This window comes from Pararge aegeria, chromosome 21 (genome assembly GCF_905163445.1).
Source record: "Pararge aegeria chromosome 21, ilParAegt1.1, whole genome shotgun sequence".
NCBI classification, from domain to species: domain Eukaryota; kingdom Metazoa; phylum Arthropoda; class Insecta; order Lepidoptera; family Nymphalidae; genus Pararge; species Pararge aegeria.
Genome location: NC_053200.1, coordinates 12313328 through 12332688, shown reverse-complemented (window position 1 = coordinate 12332688; position 19361 = coordinate 12313328). Strand labels below are relative to the sequence as shown.

At 35.6% G+C, this 19361-nt stretch overlaps 3 protein-coding genes across 3 annotated transcripts in view; 1 reads left to right on the top strand and 2 right to left on the bottom strand.

Annotated features, from left to right (window-relative positions):
• Positions 1–2041, top strand: part of LOC120633300 (ras-related protein Rab-23) — a 39988-nt gene extending 37947 nt beyond the window's left edge. The window contains exons 5-6 of the mRNA XM_039903490.1: positions 192–364; positions 1242–2041. Of these exons, the coding sequence (XP_039759424.1) occupies positions 192–364; positions 1242–1351 (283 nt within the window). The 3' untranslated portion in view covers positions 1352–2041. The remainder of the gene's footprint in view (positions 1–191; positions 365–1241) is intronic.
• Positions 2042–4559: 2518 nt separating this feature from the next.
• LOC120633200 (BAG family molecular chaperone regulator 2-like) lies at positions 4560–13598 on the bottom strand. The gene is made up of 4 exons (XM_039903342.1): positions 13325–13598; positions 9771–9913; positions 8188–8300; positions 4560–7165 (listed from the first exon to the last, which is right to left on the bottom strand). Exons 1-4 carry the CDS (start codon positions 13450–13452, stop codon positions 6926–6928), a joined length of 624 nt encoding a protein of 207 aa, XP_039759276.1. The 5' UTR covers positions 13453–13598; the 3' UTR covers positions 4560–6925.
• A 1070-nt stretch (positions 13599–14668) lies between these two features.
• LOC120633456 lies at positions 14669–15356 on the bottom strand. The gene is made up of 2 exons (XM_039903664.1): positions 14980–15356; positions 14669–14918 (listed from the first exon to the last, which is right to left on the bottom strand). Exons 1-2 carry the CDS (start codon positions 15354–15356, stop codon positions 14669–14671), a joined length of 627 nt encoding a protein of 208 aa, XP_039759598.1.
• Positions 15357–19361: the final 4005 nt, after the last annotated feature.

The window sequence follows — 19361 nt, the reverse complement described above, 5'->3', positions numbered from 1 at the left end:
TTAACTAGATAATGCGTTAAAATAAAACTTTCAATGTATTAAATACCTTTTTTCTATTGATAGTGTAGTTTTTCGTACAAACGTAGATTAGGGCGAAAACTTACGCCAAAGAAGCTATCTTGTTACGCCAAAGAAGTAAAAGTTCTAACGCGTGTACATAAGTACACACCCGGTTTTTATTTATATTGCAGAGATGAAGCCGAGCTAGTCGCAAGGGCGCTGGGATGTCGACTGATGCGCGCGTCAGTGAAGGAAGACGTCAACGTGGGCGCAGTGTTCCGAGCGTTGGCTGCGCGCTGTCTCTCCGACATGCGCCGCGACCACGCGACCGACTCGCCGCCTCCTTGTGTCGCGCCCGTCATAGGTATCAAACTCCATTTTTTATTTATTGAAGTAAAACTTCTAAAGGATCGCTTGGCTTGGGGAGTTAGCTGATGAATCCGTGATGAGAGAGTTACGGAAAGTGTTATTGGGCGAGGCGAACGGAAGTTAAGAGGGAGATATAAGTTAGTGGGGATAGAAAGAGAGAGAATTACCTACGTTTTCTATATAATTGTAGGGGCAAGAGAGAGGTGCATGAAATTAAGTGATGATGCAGTCTAAGACAGTAACGGACTAACCCAGAGGTATGGCAGTTATAACAAAAGCATACTACGATGTTTTTACGCGACATTGTACCGGAATGTTACAATGCATAGCTTAGCTAAACCTTTCTCGGTAGCATGGTAACTAGCCACGGCCGAAATCTCCCGACCAGACCAGTAAACATTTAGAAATTATAAATTCTCCACTTGGCCCATCTTTCTCAAACAATAAAAATTAATTACATTGCAAAATATTAATGTAATCAATGGCTGCAACCTCTACTTTTTCAGCTTTTAGGTTTAAACTACAGACTTCAAATTGTGGCAGTGTGCTGTCGTTTTGTTTTGTTTCCAACTGAATGGCATCAATTTTGGCTCTAACTTAAGAAGCAGTAATAGGTCCGAGTGTACAAGAAACTACATTTTTCTTACTAAAAACAGGGTATCCCGTAAATAATGGATCAATATTTGCCCTTCGAAAAAGCTGCAGACATATGCATATTTATTATGAAACAGTTTCGAAAACAGCCTGTAGTTGTTGTTACAAAACTAATTCAGCGGTTGAAATAACTAACTATTGCCAGGCTAATAGGGGACAACGGGGAAATCCCTCCAAAGAACACACAAACAAACATTTGCAAAGTTGCTTTATTGCAGGTACATTCACAAACCACAACAGCAACGGTACAATCTTACTGCGACCCACGAAGCACCGGGCCGGCGGAAAGAAGAAAAACGTTCTTAAGAGCGCTTGCCGAATTCTGTAAAACTAACCAAGGAAACAAGTTATGTTAGATAGTTAAAAAAGACAATGATTTTTATCCATATTTTGAAGACTCACAGTGCATACGAACGAGTGAATTACTATTCACCTTTACAGCGTTTTATAACAAAAGGACTACTCGATAACTAAGGGGTGGGATGAGCGGGATCCTCGCTAGAAGTTTAGCTCCAGGGCTCGATGACATCGGTGGTGGAAGAGGAGACGTCAATCCTAACTTGGATGCCCTACTGTGAGACACTGACTTCGACTTACTTTGACGCTTGGATAGTCACCTTCAATGCCCCCTTGACCGAGTATAACCCACACTTCTATGATTGGAACAGAATAGGTTATTGTTGTTGTTGTTGTTGAAATTAGCTTGCACACGTCCTGCGTGCATCTCTTGATAAATGCCTAGACTCCGATAATGCAAGCTAAATTGAACCTTAACACCATAACAATAGGCCTTAAACTGGCACAGACTTAATATATATATTATTGCTCACAGTACAAGTGAATGTTTACTCGTGACAAGAGCATGCACTTAAGACGATTTTGTCGCCGTTATTAAAATACAATTACAGGGGTTTTGGAGATTTTTATGCGTGTAAATATATGTAATTAGGTTATTAGTTAAGCAGTCGTGTAAAAACTATTTTCTACACAAACTAACCTTATTCTATACCATTATAATTAGTTATTAATTAATTCATGTAAATACTATGCATTATTTTATTAATTAAATTTTGTATCTATTTGTTCATGTTGGTTTCATTAATAAATTGAGTTATAATCTCAGTATCTTTAATTACCTAAATGTTATCAGAGTAATTTATAATAAGCGTGGCTCTCTTTTTCATTTATAAAAAAAAAAACAAAATGGCAGGCTCCATATCAAAAGATTCAAACAGCTTTTGTAAGGATGTTACGGAATCAGGAGCTTAATAAAACACGATTAATGATTCAATATTTATCTTTAAGGCTAATGTATATTATAATAAAAACTTATGAACACGCGTCACAAAGAATATATTTGAAAGGTTTAAAGAGATCAGGATATTGTATTTAACAATTCAAACAATCATTACAATCGTCTCACTCAGATACTCATATGCCCTGACATTGGAAAACTAGTTCAGTTTTATTGCTAATTGCCCATCTGTAGATGACGTACTTCGCGTTCTTAATGCATTAGTATGGCTTAACAGAGCTATCATTAAACATAAATAACATTGGCGTAGTGAGTATAATTTTACATTTACTATTAAATCCAAGAAAACAAACTTTAGATTTAATCCACAATATAAATATCTGGTAATTTTTATAAACAAAGATGAAAAATAGGTAATTGACGTTCTACGGATGTGCAAAGGCCTTCTTCCTCTCAAATATAAGATGGTTTAAAAGTATACACTTGCCGCGCTGCTCTAATACGGATTGGTGGGGAGTTAAAATTATTCCCATCTCTAAATTTTACATGCTACATGACTGGCAACATTAATATGTAATTATTTTTAAACTGAAATATTTTTTTTTACTGAAGTAAGTTTATTCTAACAAATAATTACGTGATTAAATAATTGGAAGTAATTTTAATATTCTCAGAATATCTTATTACAGTCAGACATTTGTGTTATTTTAATGTTCGATTATATTTATTATTTATATTTTACCGGAAAAATATGAAACTTGACTGCACGCCACTGCCAAAATTAACATCCTAAATTAGACTAAGCGAGCCGGGCTATAAGTGCGACGAGCGATGACTCGCGCCATTCATACGTTATTGCTATCCATACATCTGCCGATTCAATGCCGCACTGTAAACAAATGATCGAGCGAGCGAGCATCGCTGAACAAGTATCGCTGACCGAGTTTATTGCAGAAAGCTCGTCGCTCAGCGACAAAACTAGTAAAGCGAGTCGTCGCCGGCAGTGTGAACAGTCACAGAGAAACTTTTAATATATATGCATCTCTTTCACGGAACACGGAATGTACATTTATTGTGCGTTTCTTGAGAGAAAATCGACGATAGTTAGTCGTTTTCTCGCCGGCGGTCGGATAAATCGATAACTCTTTTCTTAACATGAATGAACTATAGTCATAAATTTTGAAAGATGTAAAATAACTATAAAACATTTAAAAAAATGACTTATACTCACTATTATTATAAATGAATATGTGAATGTCTGTATGTTTGTTCGTCCTTCCGGCAAAAACCGTAATAAACGCAGACGAAGAAAACGAGCAATATTAAGTAAAAAAAAAAATATGAACTCTTCTTTGTTCATAAAAAAAAAACATAGATAAGCATACAAAGGTGTATTACTTGTACACATGTATGAATTTTACATACACGATTAATACAGTAAGAGTGATAAAATAATAAATAAAAATAGAATGAACTCGTCTTTGTTTTAAAAAAAAAAAACATAGATAAGCATACAAAGGTGTATTACTTGTACACATATATGAATTTTACATACACGATTAATACAGTAAGACTGATTGTAAAAAAATTAAGTGTATTTTGTGCATTATTTTTGACGTTTTTGGGCACTTTTGTATAGAATAAAATTAATGTTGATTGTATCGAACAAAATAAATTAGTGAATAGAAAACCTGTTAACAAAGTTGTGTGGAGTCTATCAATTCGCACTATGTGTGTAGTGGGCCGTTATTATAATGATCCTTGGGCGATTTAATTTGTTTCGTCTCATCCACTGCTGGGAATAGGCATCCTTATATAACTATAGGATACCGTGTTAAAGAAAAAGCCCACCACCGCGGAACACCACCAATGCGGACTGGTGGTCTTAAGTGGTTAATATTGCTACTGTTACCGTGATCGTCGATTTAATGTGCTCTCCGAGGCAAGTGGCCGAGTACTGAGATATTTAGCAAAATAACCGTTAGTAATATAATTTGTTAGTTGTTATGTGCAAATAACTAAAGGTTATCAGTTAACTGTTAACATATGTGATTTTCCGTTATCCATCGGAGTTCCCACCCCAATCTTCGAAAATCCTTATAAAAAAATTAATTTACGGTCCGGATGGCGAAATCTTTCTAATTAATTAAAAAAACAATATTTTTTCAGCTTTTAAAATTACTCCTCAACATTCACACCTATTCAAAACTATATTTCTAGGTATTATGTAATATAGCATAAGTATTAAAACAATGAAGGTGTAATAAAAAACAAAATATCCTTTAAAAATAGTATATGCGATAATATACATACTTACTTATCAATATCGGAAATTATTAGTAAGGCCATATTATTAATATAATAGACAGATAGTTTCGATCAATAAAACACTAGATATGCTGTAGATCTTCAAAAAGTGTGCGTAATAAATAAGTAATTTTTTCATAAGAAAACTAATGTGTGTATGCGAAGCGTCCGAAAATACGATCAAATAATTTAAAACTAAAACGTGCTAATAATTTACATTATATTTAATGATTTAAAACCATAGAAGACAAATTTAAATTTATATTTTATTTTAGAAATCCATATCCAAAATTTTGAAACCGACATGGGTTTCATACCCACATCTCTCTGGCTTTCGCAACCGGAGTGCGTTCACAGATCAGTTACAGTTCACTTATTCATAATGCAGAATTTTGTTATGTCTCACTTTTTTTCTTGAAGCTTTCATCTAGTTACGGAACGATAATGTTAAGTACATATGGCGCCAATTTTTTGAACACATATCTTAAACTCAACTAGATTGACTGAAAGTAGTGCTGTCCTTTTCTACAGGAACCATTGTGAAAAGGATTCACCACTAAGGAAAAAGATAGAACACAAAATTCGGAACTCAATTGGCTGAAAGTAGTGCTGTCCTTTTCTACATGGAACATTGTGAAAAGGATAACATTTTAATATTTATTAACAAAATAATAAGTATAAGAAACGTCACATTCCGTATGGCATATCTAGTACAATATTGATCGAAAGAACTTAGGCCACCAAAATGAAGATCACATTATCCGCTTCAATACTTACAATTTAGTTCGGACGTCATCCGCAAAGTTTTGCAAACATCTCTGAGCATTTAAGTAGTTTCTAAAAGAGACGGTCTCCTTAAGAAACTACTTAAATGCTTACAGCAATGCAAATTTCACAAAAATTTTAAGTGAACGAGTGCTAAAAAAACTACACCACATAAAATTTTTATTTCTTATTATATTATATATTTGTAGTCTATGGTTGGAGATTTTGACACTGTCAGGTGATTCGTCAAGTATCACAGGCTAACCAGTTTGGGCGAAAAATTCCAAAGCAGAACATCAATAAGTTTACAATCAAATTTGGAACAAAATAAACAAAAAATTTATTAAAATAATTCAATTTTATTGTAGAAACCGGCAAGCTCATAATTTTAGTTAAAAAGCTGTGTTACACGATGTAATTTTTTTTTTAAACGACTTAAGTTGCTTTATTAATAAAATGACAATCTTAGCTTGCGATACAAACGTTACATTCTCGTATAGAGGCCTAGGGGACCTATGCACTGGGCTAACTGCGCACTGTATTGTACTAATTCAATGACAGTATTGTTGGCGATTTGACACGTACAACCGCAAAAGGCGTGATGACTAATTTTGAGAAAAAAACTATAGGTTTTGTTGATCTAAATTGTAAATTATATTTTCAAAAAAATATTTCCCGCGAAAACGCTCGTCAGGTGTCATGGCCGCCTTCGTGACGTTGTAACAAAATTAGAGCTATCCGCCTTAGTAAATTCTTGTCCCATAGCTAAAGGTTTTTGTTTTTAGTATAGATAACACAAAGCTGAGCAACTGATAGTTTGAAATCGCATAATACTTGATATACGCCAATATTAAGTTCAAAGTGTACAAAATAATGTTTACAAAGACGTGACGTCATTCGCCGTTTCACCTGTCATGGCAGATCGCTAGATTTTGCAATTTTATTTATTGAAAAAAAATACTAATCTCACTTATGTCAGAACTTGTATTACGTATGGAGACGAACTTTCAGAAAGGTTGAACGTTACGGCAGCTGGACCTCGCATTGCAATGGTGCTGCTGACCTTATTAACCACAGTGACGCAAAGTATATTTTAATAACCTAAATAATAGGTTTGGGATTATAATTTCAAAATTAAATATTCATTATATCTGGTTACATAAACCCTGTGTTGTTTGATACGAGGGGAGCTACCAAGCATAAGTTCGTAATATTTCTATTCTCTATGTTGAACAATAAAGAAAAAAAAAAAAGGTTTTTTCCTATCCTCTTTTTATAATTATTTAAATGTTGCTGCATGAATGATTGTGGTTAATAAAGCTCATTTTTATAATTGTGTCAACTTTTCTGCCAATTCCCAGCCGGTCACAGACAGGTCGACTCCATACAAAACTCGCGACGAGTAGAACCACAGATTAAATGATATGTATGAAAAGATCCGGATGGCAACCTGTCAACAGTTACACAATAGGTCCCACCCAGTGCATAGGCACTCTAAAGGCGAACTCGCGATAACTTTGAAACTTCGAAGCATAAACGCTTATTTAAAAAGTTACTGGGTAATGTTTGCGTATCTCACGAGCACGTGGTCACGTTCATTTTCGCGATGTAGTCCAGGAGACCTTGGAGGCGTTTCTTGATACGTTTCTGGTCGTCGAGGGTACAGCCCAGGATCGCGGTCTCGAAGTTTCTGTCGGTGCCGCTGCTGCTGTCGGGCTGAGAGGTGCACGCGTTCATGTAGGTCTGGCAGCGCGAGTGCGCTATCACTGTGTCTTCGTGTACCGAGACCACCAGCTGGTCTATTAGCAGGTTCACCTGGAACGAATGTATTGCTTTTAAGGTCATTGAGAGCGCAAACCGCTGTGTGAACACCAATGACAACATTATCTTGCTTTAGACTTGATAGTGTGCAAAGTGTTTTTCAATTTAAACCAATGGACGTCCACCGCTGGACATAGGTCTTTTGTAGCGGCACCCAGCAACTCGCCTGATGTCATCTGTCCACCGCGTTGGGGGATGACCTACGCTGCGTTTACCGGTCGCCAATCCAGCACCTTAAGACCCCAACGTCTATCGGTTCTCAGAGCTATGTTCCCTGCCCATTGCCACTTCAGCTTCGCGACTAGCTGAGCTATGTTCGTAACTCTAGTTATCCTACGGATCTCCTCATTTCTGATTTTATCACGAATAGATCTCTTGACTCGTAGCATAGCTCTCTCCATCGCCCGCTGAGTAACTCGTAAACATCCGAGCAACGGACGGCAAAAGTTGTACGAAAGTTCATATCTGTCGTGGTCTACCGGCCAAATAAATTACATATATTTGGCCGGTAAACCACCAAAATTACATAAATACAGTAAACTCATATCTCATAAAAAGACAGTGGAAACAATCGAATTACTAGAAAGTGACATAAATTGGTAATATCAGCGTAGAAAGTGCAGAAATCTTTATGTCATGAAAGCATATTCTCAGGGTATATGCCACTCACTCGTGGAGAGGTCTACCAACGCTGCGTTCACCGGTGCGATGCCATTCCAGCACCGCAATGGTTTGATCATCATTTATTAATTGATATTCATGATAGATGTTAATAAAAAAAAAACGGTACGTCCACGCACCACGGCAGAACGTCCTCGTGGCAGATCTCCAGCCCGGTGGTCAGATCAACTAAGAGAAACCGGTGCCCGTGCCTTTCACAAGGCAGTACAAATGGCCAAGGACAGGACCCGATGGAGATACATCATATATCACAAGATTACTAGTCATAGCAGTGATCACGATCCTCAGTCATGAGGGACCGACTAAAGAGAGAGCGAGTTAATCAAATGTCCAACCTGATACAGAGCGTCTTCTTGTTGCGGGTCACGGTCGGTCCGCACCGCCACCTCCACGGTCATAGCCCGCGCCAGGATGCGGTCCGCGTACCGGGCAATGTCGTCCTTATCACCTGGAAATAAGGTACAATTTGTTTTGTTATTCTGTAGATTTATTCATCAATAGCCTGTAACAGTCCACAGCTGGAATAATGACCTCTCCCAGCAGGGCTAGCAGTGGCAGGAGACCAAAAATATATCCCCTGGGATACAATTAAGCGGTCCACGAAGTTTACCATTGTTACACATATTTGGATATTATTTCCACTTTTGCGCCAGCGCTCTGAGACTTGGAAAAGCTGTGAGAGAATATACAATAGTTTATTTATACTAGCTGCGTACCGCGGTTTTACACGCGATAAAAAGTAACTAAACGCACTTTTTTAAATTGCAATTATGTGTACAGATAAGGTTCAATTTTCATTGCACTGTCTGTGAATGTTTACCTATACAAAGAATGAGGTGACCTGCCAGTTATGGGCGCTATCGAATTAAGCAGTTGATTTACATACAATAGTCAGAATAATCAGTTATAATTTTTATTATGAATGAAATTGTACTCGACACAAAAGATATATTCGTCTCAAGGGTAAAACTAGTTTAGTTGCGTGCCTCAACTGATGAGAAGTCCATTGCTGGATATAACTCATTCACGGATTCGTTGTTCTATTGGTTACAGTGGCGTGCACTTCATACATGCACAAAAGCCCTGCCTACCCTAAAATTTATATATAACTGGTTTAGGAGGAGGATTTTTGTCGTTTTATGCAATTTTCTTGCTGTATGCATACCCTGGTAAGAAACCAATTGCACGCCACTGATTGGTTAGTATGCTATAACTACGGATCATGAGGTTCTATATATAGTCATCGGGTTCAATTCCCGAGTGGGGCTAATGTTCTCAAAGGTGTGTGGAGTCCACCAATCCGCACTGGGCCAGCGTGGTGGACTACGGGCTCAACCCCTTCTCATTGTGGGGAGACCCCTTCTCATTGTGGGGAGACCCCTTCTCATTGTGGGCCGTTAATGGGCAAATATGAGAGCATTTAAGAAATTTATGTTAGCAAATCTGTCTGTGTATGTCATTTGGCTAATAATAAAAAGGTATCTTCGTTCAGACTGGTCAAAATTATGCATAATCTGTGGTTAATGGAACCCAGATGAAAAAGGAAGGTTATATTAAATGGCGGGAAAAATAGAGGGACGAAGAGATTGAAGAAGTTATCTCTTTGTAGTTAATTGACAGTGGGATATAAGTTCAGATAGATTCACGTTTGTTTATTATGTGCCATGTCGTAATTAGAGTTACTTAAATAATTAAACGTTGGGGTTAATTAAATATGGGGTTTCTTTTATAAGTAAGGACTAATAATATAAAATAGGTTTTCTTTAATGATACCTAGTCTACACAAAAAGTTAATGAAAATATTATTGCCATAATAAGAAAAGTAACAAAAAACTTGGGCACTTTGAAAATCCACAGTCTCTTGTCATCTGTCCTACTAGTTGGGGTTCCAAACGTAAGGATTATTAAAAATACTTACATTCAGATATCTCAGCCAGCAGCTCGGAGTGCTTCACACTGTCCAGGGTGGACAGCAAGGAGTCCCGCTCCTCCTCAATTCGCACCGTATCTCGCCTCAGACGCTCCACTCGCATCTCAACCTGATCCAGCACCGATATCAACCTGCACAAAGTCAAATAAATAAATAAATTCTAACACAAAAACAAATCCGCCATGTAGCCCCAAAGTAAGTGTAGCTTGTGTTATGGGTACTAAGATGACTGATGAATATTTTTATAAATAATATACATAAATATTTATAATATACAGATAAACACCCAGACACTGAAAAACATTCTATACATCTTCTTCTTCTTCTTCTTCTGGGCAGTTTCCGCACGTAAGCGCTTCGCTTGTTGTACGTGAAATTTCCCAGTGTCGCTCGCTACTCCAGCCATCCAAGATCGTTCCAGAATCCCAGCATGACTTCTGGGAGAGTGGCTGGTGATCCCAGGTAGATCTCGCGTTGCTCAGTCACGCCCGTGCACTCATACATTCTATACATATAGCTTGTAGTACAAAAAAAACCGGTTGTTTCCCTGGGTTAAAAAAAATAGTCTATGTTACCATCCGTCCTTTTAAACTCAATTCCAAAAATCAAGTTTATTAGTTGCTTAGTTAGGGCACAAAGGATGGACAAACAAACAAACACAATGTCGCATATTAGTAAGGATTGCCTCTTTATTCTTTGATTTAAGACTTGTTTCAATACTACCAATAATTAACACACAAGGTAAAGACATTGATAAAAAATAGCTTCTCAATATTTACCAACAAATGAATTGTCTTGACACTTACTTCATCATAATCTCTATGCCTATAGTAAATAGTTTTTTTTAAATACAATATATAGTAGCAGTCAACAAGTCACTTCACTGACAACAACTGAGCGTTTATTTTACTCATTGAATGTGATACTGAACATGATCCTAGTAATAATGCCATACCATACCATATATTGACCATAATGTTGCATTAACAAAACTGTCCTTTATACTATCTATGTACTATGTAGTATAGAAGTATATTATGTATGTGTTTGTGAAATGTGTTTTGAAACATCCAATTAAATAATAGACAAGCTCGATCGGTACCCCGCGACTTACAGGTAGACGCTTGACATATTCACAGTACATGGAGTTATTATATTTTCCATTTAAACGTAAAAGAAAACTATATGTACAGACTGATTAACCGCAGTTAACACCGCGGAGCATTTGACCACCTTCCTGGCGCAAAAGTGAGCGCTGCGGTTTTGAGCTGGTGAGCTATCCCGGGTTCTATTCCCAGCAGGAGCAATTTAAAAATTTATTATTTCTGAATTTTCTCTGCTCTAGACTGGGTGGAAGTTTTGGCCGTGGTTAGTTACCTGCCTATCGACATAGACGTGGCGGTAAGCGATTTAGCGTTCCGGTATGATATCGCGAAAAAACCGAATAGGGTTAATTTAAACTGCCACGGTTAGGGATAACCAGGTTAGTCCGCTACCATCTTAGACTGTATCATAACTTACCACCAATTGAGATTACAGTCACAGAAAAAAAGTAAAAAAAAAGCGCAGCTCGTTCACTATACAGATTTTAAAATGTTTATGTGATCAATATCCTTATATTGTTAATGAGTCATTATACTGGATTAGTAATTACTCAGAATGTTGTACATGGTACAATAAAGATTTATAAAGAAAATATATGCGTACATTCCAATATTACAAAACAGATTGTTTTAGTTATTTTTTTAAAGAAAAAAAAACAGTCACTTCAAGTTGTAGGATACAAAAGGCCTAAGTAGCAATCTGCGACCCGAAGAGATTATGCATATTGTGTAGAATTTAAGGTGAGTGAGTGATGCAGTCTGTTATGGGTATGGCAGTTATTTAAAACACATACTCATTTAAGTTTCTGCGCAACAAGCTCACCGTAACACTAAATAACCTTCACCTATATGTTATAAGATTTAATAAATCGTGGTTACTATACGATTGATGAAATCTGCTTAGAAGCAGACTCTGAAAATATTAAAGATTGTAAACTGTAAAATGATGTTAAAAACGCTGATTACATTAGGCTTACTTGAAAAAAATGAATTTTGAATCTTATAGGTTAAACCTATCATACATATTGAAAAAGGAGAACTAGGCAAACTACCTGCCACTCCACCTGTGGTTAAACCTGTTGTTGTTTACATTTGGTCTGCGGGTAAATTGGCCGTACTTTAAATAGTATTAAAATTACTACGGATAAGCAAATAAGCGTGATTCTTGTATACTAAAAGCAAAAATTAAATTTATTAATTACTTAAAAATTAAATAACAGAAGCAAATTTTATAATTTTGTATTTTCTAATATAAAATTATATCTAATACATAAAATACCTGTTTTGCAGTGTTTGTAGTTAGTATTTTCTATGATCTGGTCTAGTGGCAGGTTTGGCTGTGGCTGGTTACCAACAGGCATGTTGCCAAACAAAACAAAAAAAAAACTGCAATACCCCTAATAGGTGAGTCCGCTAAGTTTGCCCACTACCATACTAGACTGCATCATAACATACCACAAGGTCTGACTGGAAAAATAACCCAAACCAGACAAATACTATTATAAATGACCAAAACCAGTTAAAATTTTACACATTTCCAATTCCTAAGAGTCAGTCTTTAGATACTAGCAATCAATACGAATCCGAGCTCTGTTTAGATGCTCCACCCGGATTCATCATCATCATCATCATATGAACCCAATAACATGAGACACATACACAATGAGAAGGGGTTAAGGCCATAGTCCCCCACGCTGGCCCAGTGCTCATTGGTGGACTCCACACACCTTTGAGAACATTACGAAGAACTCTGCAGGTTTTCTCATGATGTTTTCCTCGAACGTTGGATAAAGTGATATTTTAATTGCTAAAAATGCACATAACTCAGTGGTTTGTGCTGGGTTACCAGTTGGAAGTTTAATTCCTACCCATTGGGCTATAACCACTTTGGGCTATCTCCATTCTATCCAACCAAAATAACAACCCAGAATAAACCATTATAATTAAGAACTTGTATATAAGTTCGCAATTGTTTTGTCGAAGGTGTACCCTCTTGACTTACAAGTACATAAAGTAAGAAGGCCTCTTTCGTGTTTGTCATGATCTATTTGATAGGTTACTCTATGAGGTCTCAGGCCTTATTCAATGGCAGCCTATATCAATTGTAATAAGAAATTGTATTGTGCAAGACACAATAGTAAATTTTTGTGTAGTAACTTTTATTATTAATGTACAAATTTTAAACTCTTAGCAGATGGTATGTTTAGTTTACAGAACAAAGCAAAAAATTTGTAGAGCATGCCCTAATATAACGAACGTTTTAGGTGGTAGCGTGGGAGTTTTATGAATATTATTTTTAAATGAGTACAACTAGGAATTTCACTGTCATATACTAAAAGGATCTGTTCAAAACTCATTGACTATAATTGTAGAAGTTATCCTACATGTATAAAATTTCGTTAAGACGTTAGGTATGTGTATTTACTGTAAATAACGAACCTGTCTTTCGGTGCCGTAGTCCCAAGAGCCGATGTTTCGTCGATGAGGGGTAAACGAGAACATTCGGGAATGGTATACACGTCTACCTCCATTTTTTGAGCTCTATCCGGATCAGGTGCAGCGAGCATTAACTTGTTTAGGTCCGTCCACCTAACTTAAAATACTTTTGAAATAAAAATCAGGAGGAATCGCTTATCTTACAAGTTAAATTTTCCTTTTCTTGATGAAAAATGACGTTATGACACTGTCAGATTGACACATTCGTTTTTTAAACTGACTTACGCTTCTGGGCTCTAGGTATTGAGGTCAAGCGTTGGCCCATCTAATAGCTTTCTCGTGAGTCTAGATTGTTCGTCTGGGTTCCAGATACTGTAATCGGGCAAAGACGAACAATCTAGACTTTGTAAAAAACTTCTACGCAAATGTCATTAATAAAGAGAACTAAAATTACTGCGGTCCCATTCTTTATGGATAGTTGTGAAAAGGATGTCACTACTTTTACAGATAAGGACAAGGAAAGGCAATGACCTCCAATGTGTGTACACTAAATAAATCGTAGATACAGAAGTATCTCTGTCTACGATATTCATCCGTGGTAAGATCACCCAATAAATAAATCATAATAATTATTATTTTAAAACAGAATAGCAATGAAAATATAATCACTACGTCATTCAATAAGTCTAAAAGAATACCCCTAGGAGTACAATTTTTCAATTAGTTTGAATCGACTGCATTAAGAGTTCTATAAGAATTATATTTGTCAAAAAGCAAAAAAAGGTAACAACTTGAAATAAATTAGAAAATATCTATTGAAAATATTCAATATTCGTGTTTTATCAAACATTAACTCGTAAACAACATAACTAAAAAAAGGAACCATGTAATGTATTATGCATAGGTAAATAAATTCGCTTTTTTATGCGCACCGCAAAGATATAGGATGCCTCTCTAGCTTTCGCTTTTATCTATAATAATAGAATTCATTAGAATCGGTGGTGAATAGTCCAAAGGAATACAATGGCATGTACTTTGAAAGTGGGTGCAAAGCTGGGTGTTACAGTATTCATACCAATTCAAAACTTTGGTTCTACACCTTTTCTCTGAGATCATTACTCTTAAGAGAAATACCTGTACCTACTAAGCTGTCATAAAAAGATACGCAGTGACAACCATTACATAAATAAATAAGCCATTTAATTCCAAGTAACATATTAAACATCGAATTACAAAAAAATAAAAAAATAAACAAAATAAAGAGAATCTAAGTAATAAACAAGCATTAGTTAGTTGGGTACCCATCTTCGGGTAAAGGCCTCCTCCATCTTGCCCCACTGCACTCTATTAGCGAACCTCGTCCAAGTGGGCCCTGTGAGGCTTCAATGTCGTCTCTCCAACGAGCGCGCGGCCTGCTTTGGTCACGGGGCCTCCAGTGCAAGACTCGCTCGCTCCATCTTTAGAGCGCGCCAAATGACCCGCCCATCGCCATTTGCACGCCAGTACCGAGGCGTCTATTAACTGTGTTTTATTTCTTAATGCTGCGTTTCTTTGGCGGTCACTTAATCTCAAGCCAAGCATACTTCGCTCAGCCGCTCTGAAAAATCTGAATTTTATTTAAAACTTTTTTTGATAAAACCCAAGTTTGGCACCCGTACAACAGTGTTGGCAATATTGTGGTGTCCATTGCCTTCTTTTTTATAGCTAAGGGTATTTTTGATTTAAAAATATGTTTCAATGCCCAATATTTGCTCCAAGCGACCTTAATTGGTCGCTCCACTTCTATGATTGTGTGAACCTCAAAAGATTTGCTTTGCCCAAGATATATGTACTCATTGACATAGTTTATTGTTTGAGATTGGATGACCGTAGGAATCTCTACACTGTTCGTAATTATACATGTCTTGCTTTGGTTCATATCTAGACCACATTTCCGGCACTCTTGGTCTAAAGTTTGAATCATGGAGTAGAGATCGTCATGATTCTTACTAATCAGCACTGTCGTCAGCAAATCGTAAATGGTTGAAGTTCTCATCGTTTATATTTATTCCATACTTTTTCTAATTTAATTTTGAAAATATATATTCAAGTAGAGCCGTAAATAAATTTGGAGAGACTGGGTCCCCTTGTCTCAACCATTACATAGTCCTTTATATTTAAGGCCAGATAGTCACAGATTACAATGGCAACAGAAAATTGTCATGGCCAATAATTCCCATTCTAATCTATTCTATTCTGTTACAAGAGTTCCAACATAGTCATTAGGTACAGTAGTTAAAGGTAGTAATTTTTTTCATTTCTGACATTACCTAACGTACCCGTGGCGCAAGGGTATATGTCTATGAGGATTTCTCCACGAAAAAGGGGAATCAGGAAGTGGAATATGTTGAAGAGGTTCAGGTGTGTTGGCGCGCTCACAATTCACATTAGTAAAAGCAAACATTGTTTCACAATTTTAATTTTTCAGATAAAATAGACGACGTAAGTATTTAATAAAAATCATATTCGTTATTTACAAACATTTTTATTTAAATAGGTAAGTATTATAGTATCTTATAACAAATTAATATTAATGCTTGAACTACATATCACAAATGTAAATAGAAATAATAATATAATTTGGAATTATCATAAAGAATGGCAACAATGTTTAAAAATAATCTAGTTTTTTGATAAATTAAAAACAATATGTTATAGTTTTTCTCTTTTCGATAGAATTTGAAGAAGTTATTCTAATGGATAGAACAAAGTTATTGGGTGAATTCAAATTTGCTTTTAGCATTGACAAAATCACACCAAATAACTACTAGCCCGAAGCATATAAGCATATCTATCATTAATTCTTTTTCATTTTGTTTTTTAATTCTTAACAATGCTTATAAAAAATAAAAAACACTATTAAAAATTTATAAAAAAAAAACTAAAAAAAAAAACATCCGCTTGCGGGGCGTTTGAATGCCCAAAGCTATGATTATTAAAATCATTACAGTAAACAACTTTAGCATGCTATTCACCATTATCTTTAGCCTATTCATGCCACGAAGGCATCCTCTCGAACAAAATACAGATTTTAGAGTAAGACCCGTCACACTTCTCTTATGTTTTGCGTTGGTAGGCTCCAGCTGTGCTCTTTTAGAAATGGCAATGGAAAAGCGGCAATTTCACAACAGGACTGGTACAGAGAATTTCTTGACGGAAAACCCTATACGTACCGATTTCGTCGTGATCCGTAGACTATACTATGAATATGCTAGATAATTGATTATTGTAATTATTAAATTGAATTCAAATTCTTCCGTTCGAAGATAAATTTAATAGTACTATCATTTACCTACTCTTCTTATCCCTATCGATAAAGATGGCTCTTCTGACTTTCTAATTTTATTTAAAGATTTTGGATTACATTCTGGGGTTGATCAACGAGGCAGTCACGTTGCCACCGTATAAACGTACCGTAATTAATAACATACAGAATCCTCGTTCTGCCATTATTGTATGCAGTGCGTTGTGTCCAGAAAAAGTGAAAACGCCTCGCGCACATCTCACTTTACACCCGGAGAATGTTGCTAGCTCGCAAACGTTTTCTCATTTTCCAATTTTATGGTAAACGTTTAGAACTATAGAGGTAAAATGATTACTTTCAATCGCTAAATAGTATAAAGTGACTAACCGTTTGTTCGAGAAACAAATCTAAAGTGGGGTGGTTTTTGATGCTTCAATATTAGTCGTGTACACTGTACGTTCTTTATTCTGAGGTTAATATGTTGTTTTCCGAACACTCCCAACGAAGAAAGAGTTAATTTATGTAAGTAAACCGAAATTGATTAAAGCTCTCTAGCCATTCCTGCAAAGCTACATAGCTTCAAAATTGTCAGGGCCATTCATGCTTTTCTCATTATGCTGTTAATTGGAACGCAGCTTAACACAGAATTCTGCACTAGAATTGTGTCGGCTACTTATTAAATACCATTGAAGGTATTCAAAAGGACAGGTTCATGGAAAAAGTCCTCATGTTATCAAAGATGTTAATCTGAAACAATATGCGAAAAACAAATTTCCCACTAAATCAAAACTAATATAAAAATATTATTTTTTTACTTTTATATCAATGGACGGATATGATAATAAACTTATGTTTCATTGACTATTTGAATGACTATATTAAATAAGGGATTTTTATATAATAACAATAAAATATAAACTATAATTTGTGAAGGTATCATTTTAAACTCTGCTCCACCCATTAGCGGTAAAATATATTAAAATTAGGAATTTCCATAACAATTAATACTTTCCCTTTTATAAATATAAATAATAATTATTATTAAGACTTAGATTATTTATTTACCTACAATATAAACAATGTATTCTGTTAATATGTGAATATGCAAATAACACCCAGAATTAACGTCGAATACGCTACACTTATTTGGGGTACTTTTGCTTTGACGATCTATGGGAAATGAAATATTCTTTTGGAATGCGTTAGCGAAAAATTATATATCCATGTGATCACTATATTTCACTATGTACAAATTAAAGTTAAATCCAGCGTTGCGTAAACTGTTAAGTTACACTAAACAATAATTTTACTGTAACATTCTTACTCAGTAAATGACGCGTGAAAAGACGTGACGCGGCCCCTGGTGTAAGTCGTCCGAAGAATTAGTATAGAGTTATTAAATTTTGAAGCTCGTAATATCTTATCACATCACATACTTCATCTAAAGATAAATCAAATTTAGTATGTATTTTAACACTTTTTGCATTAAGAGATGTTTCATCGTAAAAAAAAAGGCTTACAGAGCAACCCCGGGAAAAGTACCGCATCATCGCGAACAATTTTCCAGGTAATAAGGCCGTTTGAAACGAATAATATAAATAGGCGTAAGCCTTCGTGATATGTTAATTTGCCAATTTCAAATTTCAAATATCAGAAGTCGTAGACGTACGTGGGCACATACTTAATCATGAATTTAACGCGAGTTAAACCATGATGAATTTATGACTAATATAATCGGGGGGGAAATAGAGGGGATGAGGACAACCAAAACTGGACTTTTTAGGACAAATAGAACGAAAAGCTATATAAAAAAAAGGCTACACCAAAAAGAGCTTAGCTCAGAAGTCATAGAGTTGGTGAATAACGACATTTCAGTCGTAAAAAGCAAAATTGCAGATCGCCGTAAACTTACACTAGAGGCACTAGGATTGGGATTTTAACAAATCATTTCGCTTTACATAATCTAACTTCATCGAGTTGCTATGGATGACCGCACAATAAAGTAATTTTTTATTACATAGCTGGTTATTTATCTACATTTAATACATAATAAATTTTTGCAAAATATGCAATTGTTTAGGTAACTCATTGGACGATTGTGTAACACTGTTCTACCGATACATACAAAATAAATACTAAAAAAATACAGTTCAGTGTTTCATAACTTCGAAAAATGACTTAATTACATCTGGTACGCCGGCAGGATAACTTTTAGGGTATATTGATTCAATTTGACATTACTTCTAAAATATGGCGTTCGTTCTTTCAGTATGATTCAGCATCTCATCCAATTCTTAAACAAAAATTTCGTTAAAAAAAATCAAAATATATGAATCGAAATTTATTGCCTAGAACATCACAACGTTTTAGGATTTTATGTTTACATACTCACAATATATGCCATGCAAATCTTAAGGTATTGGAAGTAAGCGGAAATTCTCTTGCAATTTTTTTTTTTATATTGCGCCTACTTTTTTTGTAATTGTACTGATAAACAAAAAAAAGGATAATAGATCCATCTAATTTCGAGTTTACACGAGACATTCGAGATAATTTCAAATAAATTAAATTTTAATTTAATTATACTCATACAAATGATGACCAGTAATTAAATTAGCAAATCACAATTAATTTTAAAGTTATCATTTGGATACGTCAATCGCTTTCAATATAAGGGTCCGTTCACACAGACCGGCTCGGAGAGGAGAGCAGATTTTTATCACGTTGGAAACAGTGTTTTGAGTGATTGTAGTAAAG

Bases quoted from the DNA above. Each gene is read 5' to 3' on its own strand.
- LOC120633200 (XM_039903342.1), bottom strand. From the start codon at position 13,452: ATGCTCGCTGCACCTGATCCGGATAGAGCTCAAAAAATGGAGGTAGAC. The intron at 8,301-9,770 runs GTAAGTATTTTT...CCTTATTTCCAG, and splicing joins GCTGGCTGAGATATCTGAAT to GTGATAAGGACGACATTGCC. The intron at 7,166-8,187 runs GTTGGACATTTG...CATTCGTTCCAG, and splicing joins AAGAAGACGCTCTGTATCAG to GTGAACCTGCTAATAGACCA.
- LOC120633456 (XM_039903664.1), bottom strand. From the start codon at position 15,356: ATGAGAACTTCAACCATTTACGATTTGCTGACGACAGTGCTGATTAGT. The intron at 14,919-14,979 runs GTACGGGTGCCA...CAGATTTTTCAG, and splicing joins ACAATATTGCCAACACTGTT to AGCGGCTGAGCGAAGTATGC.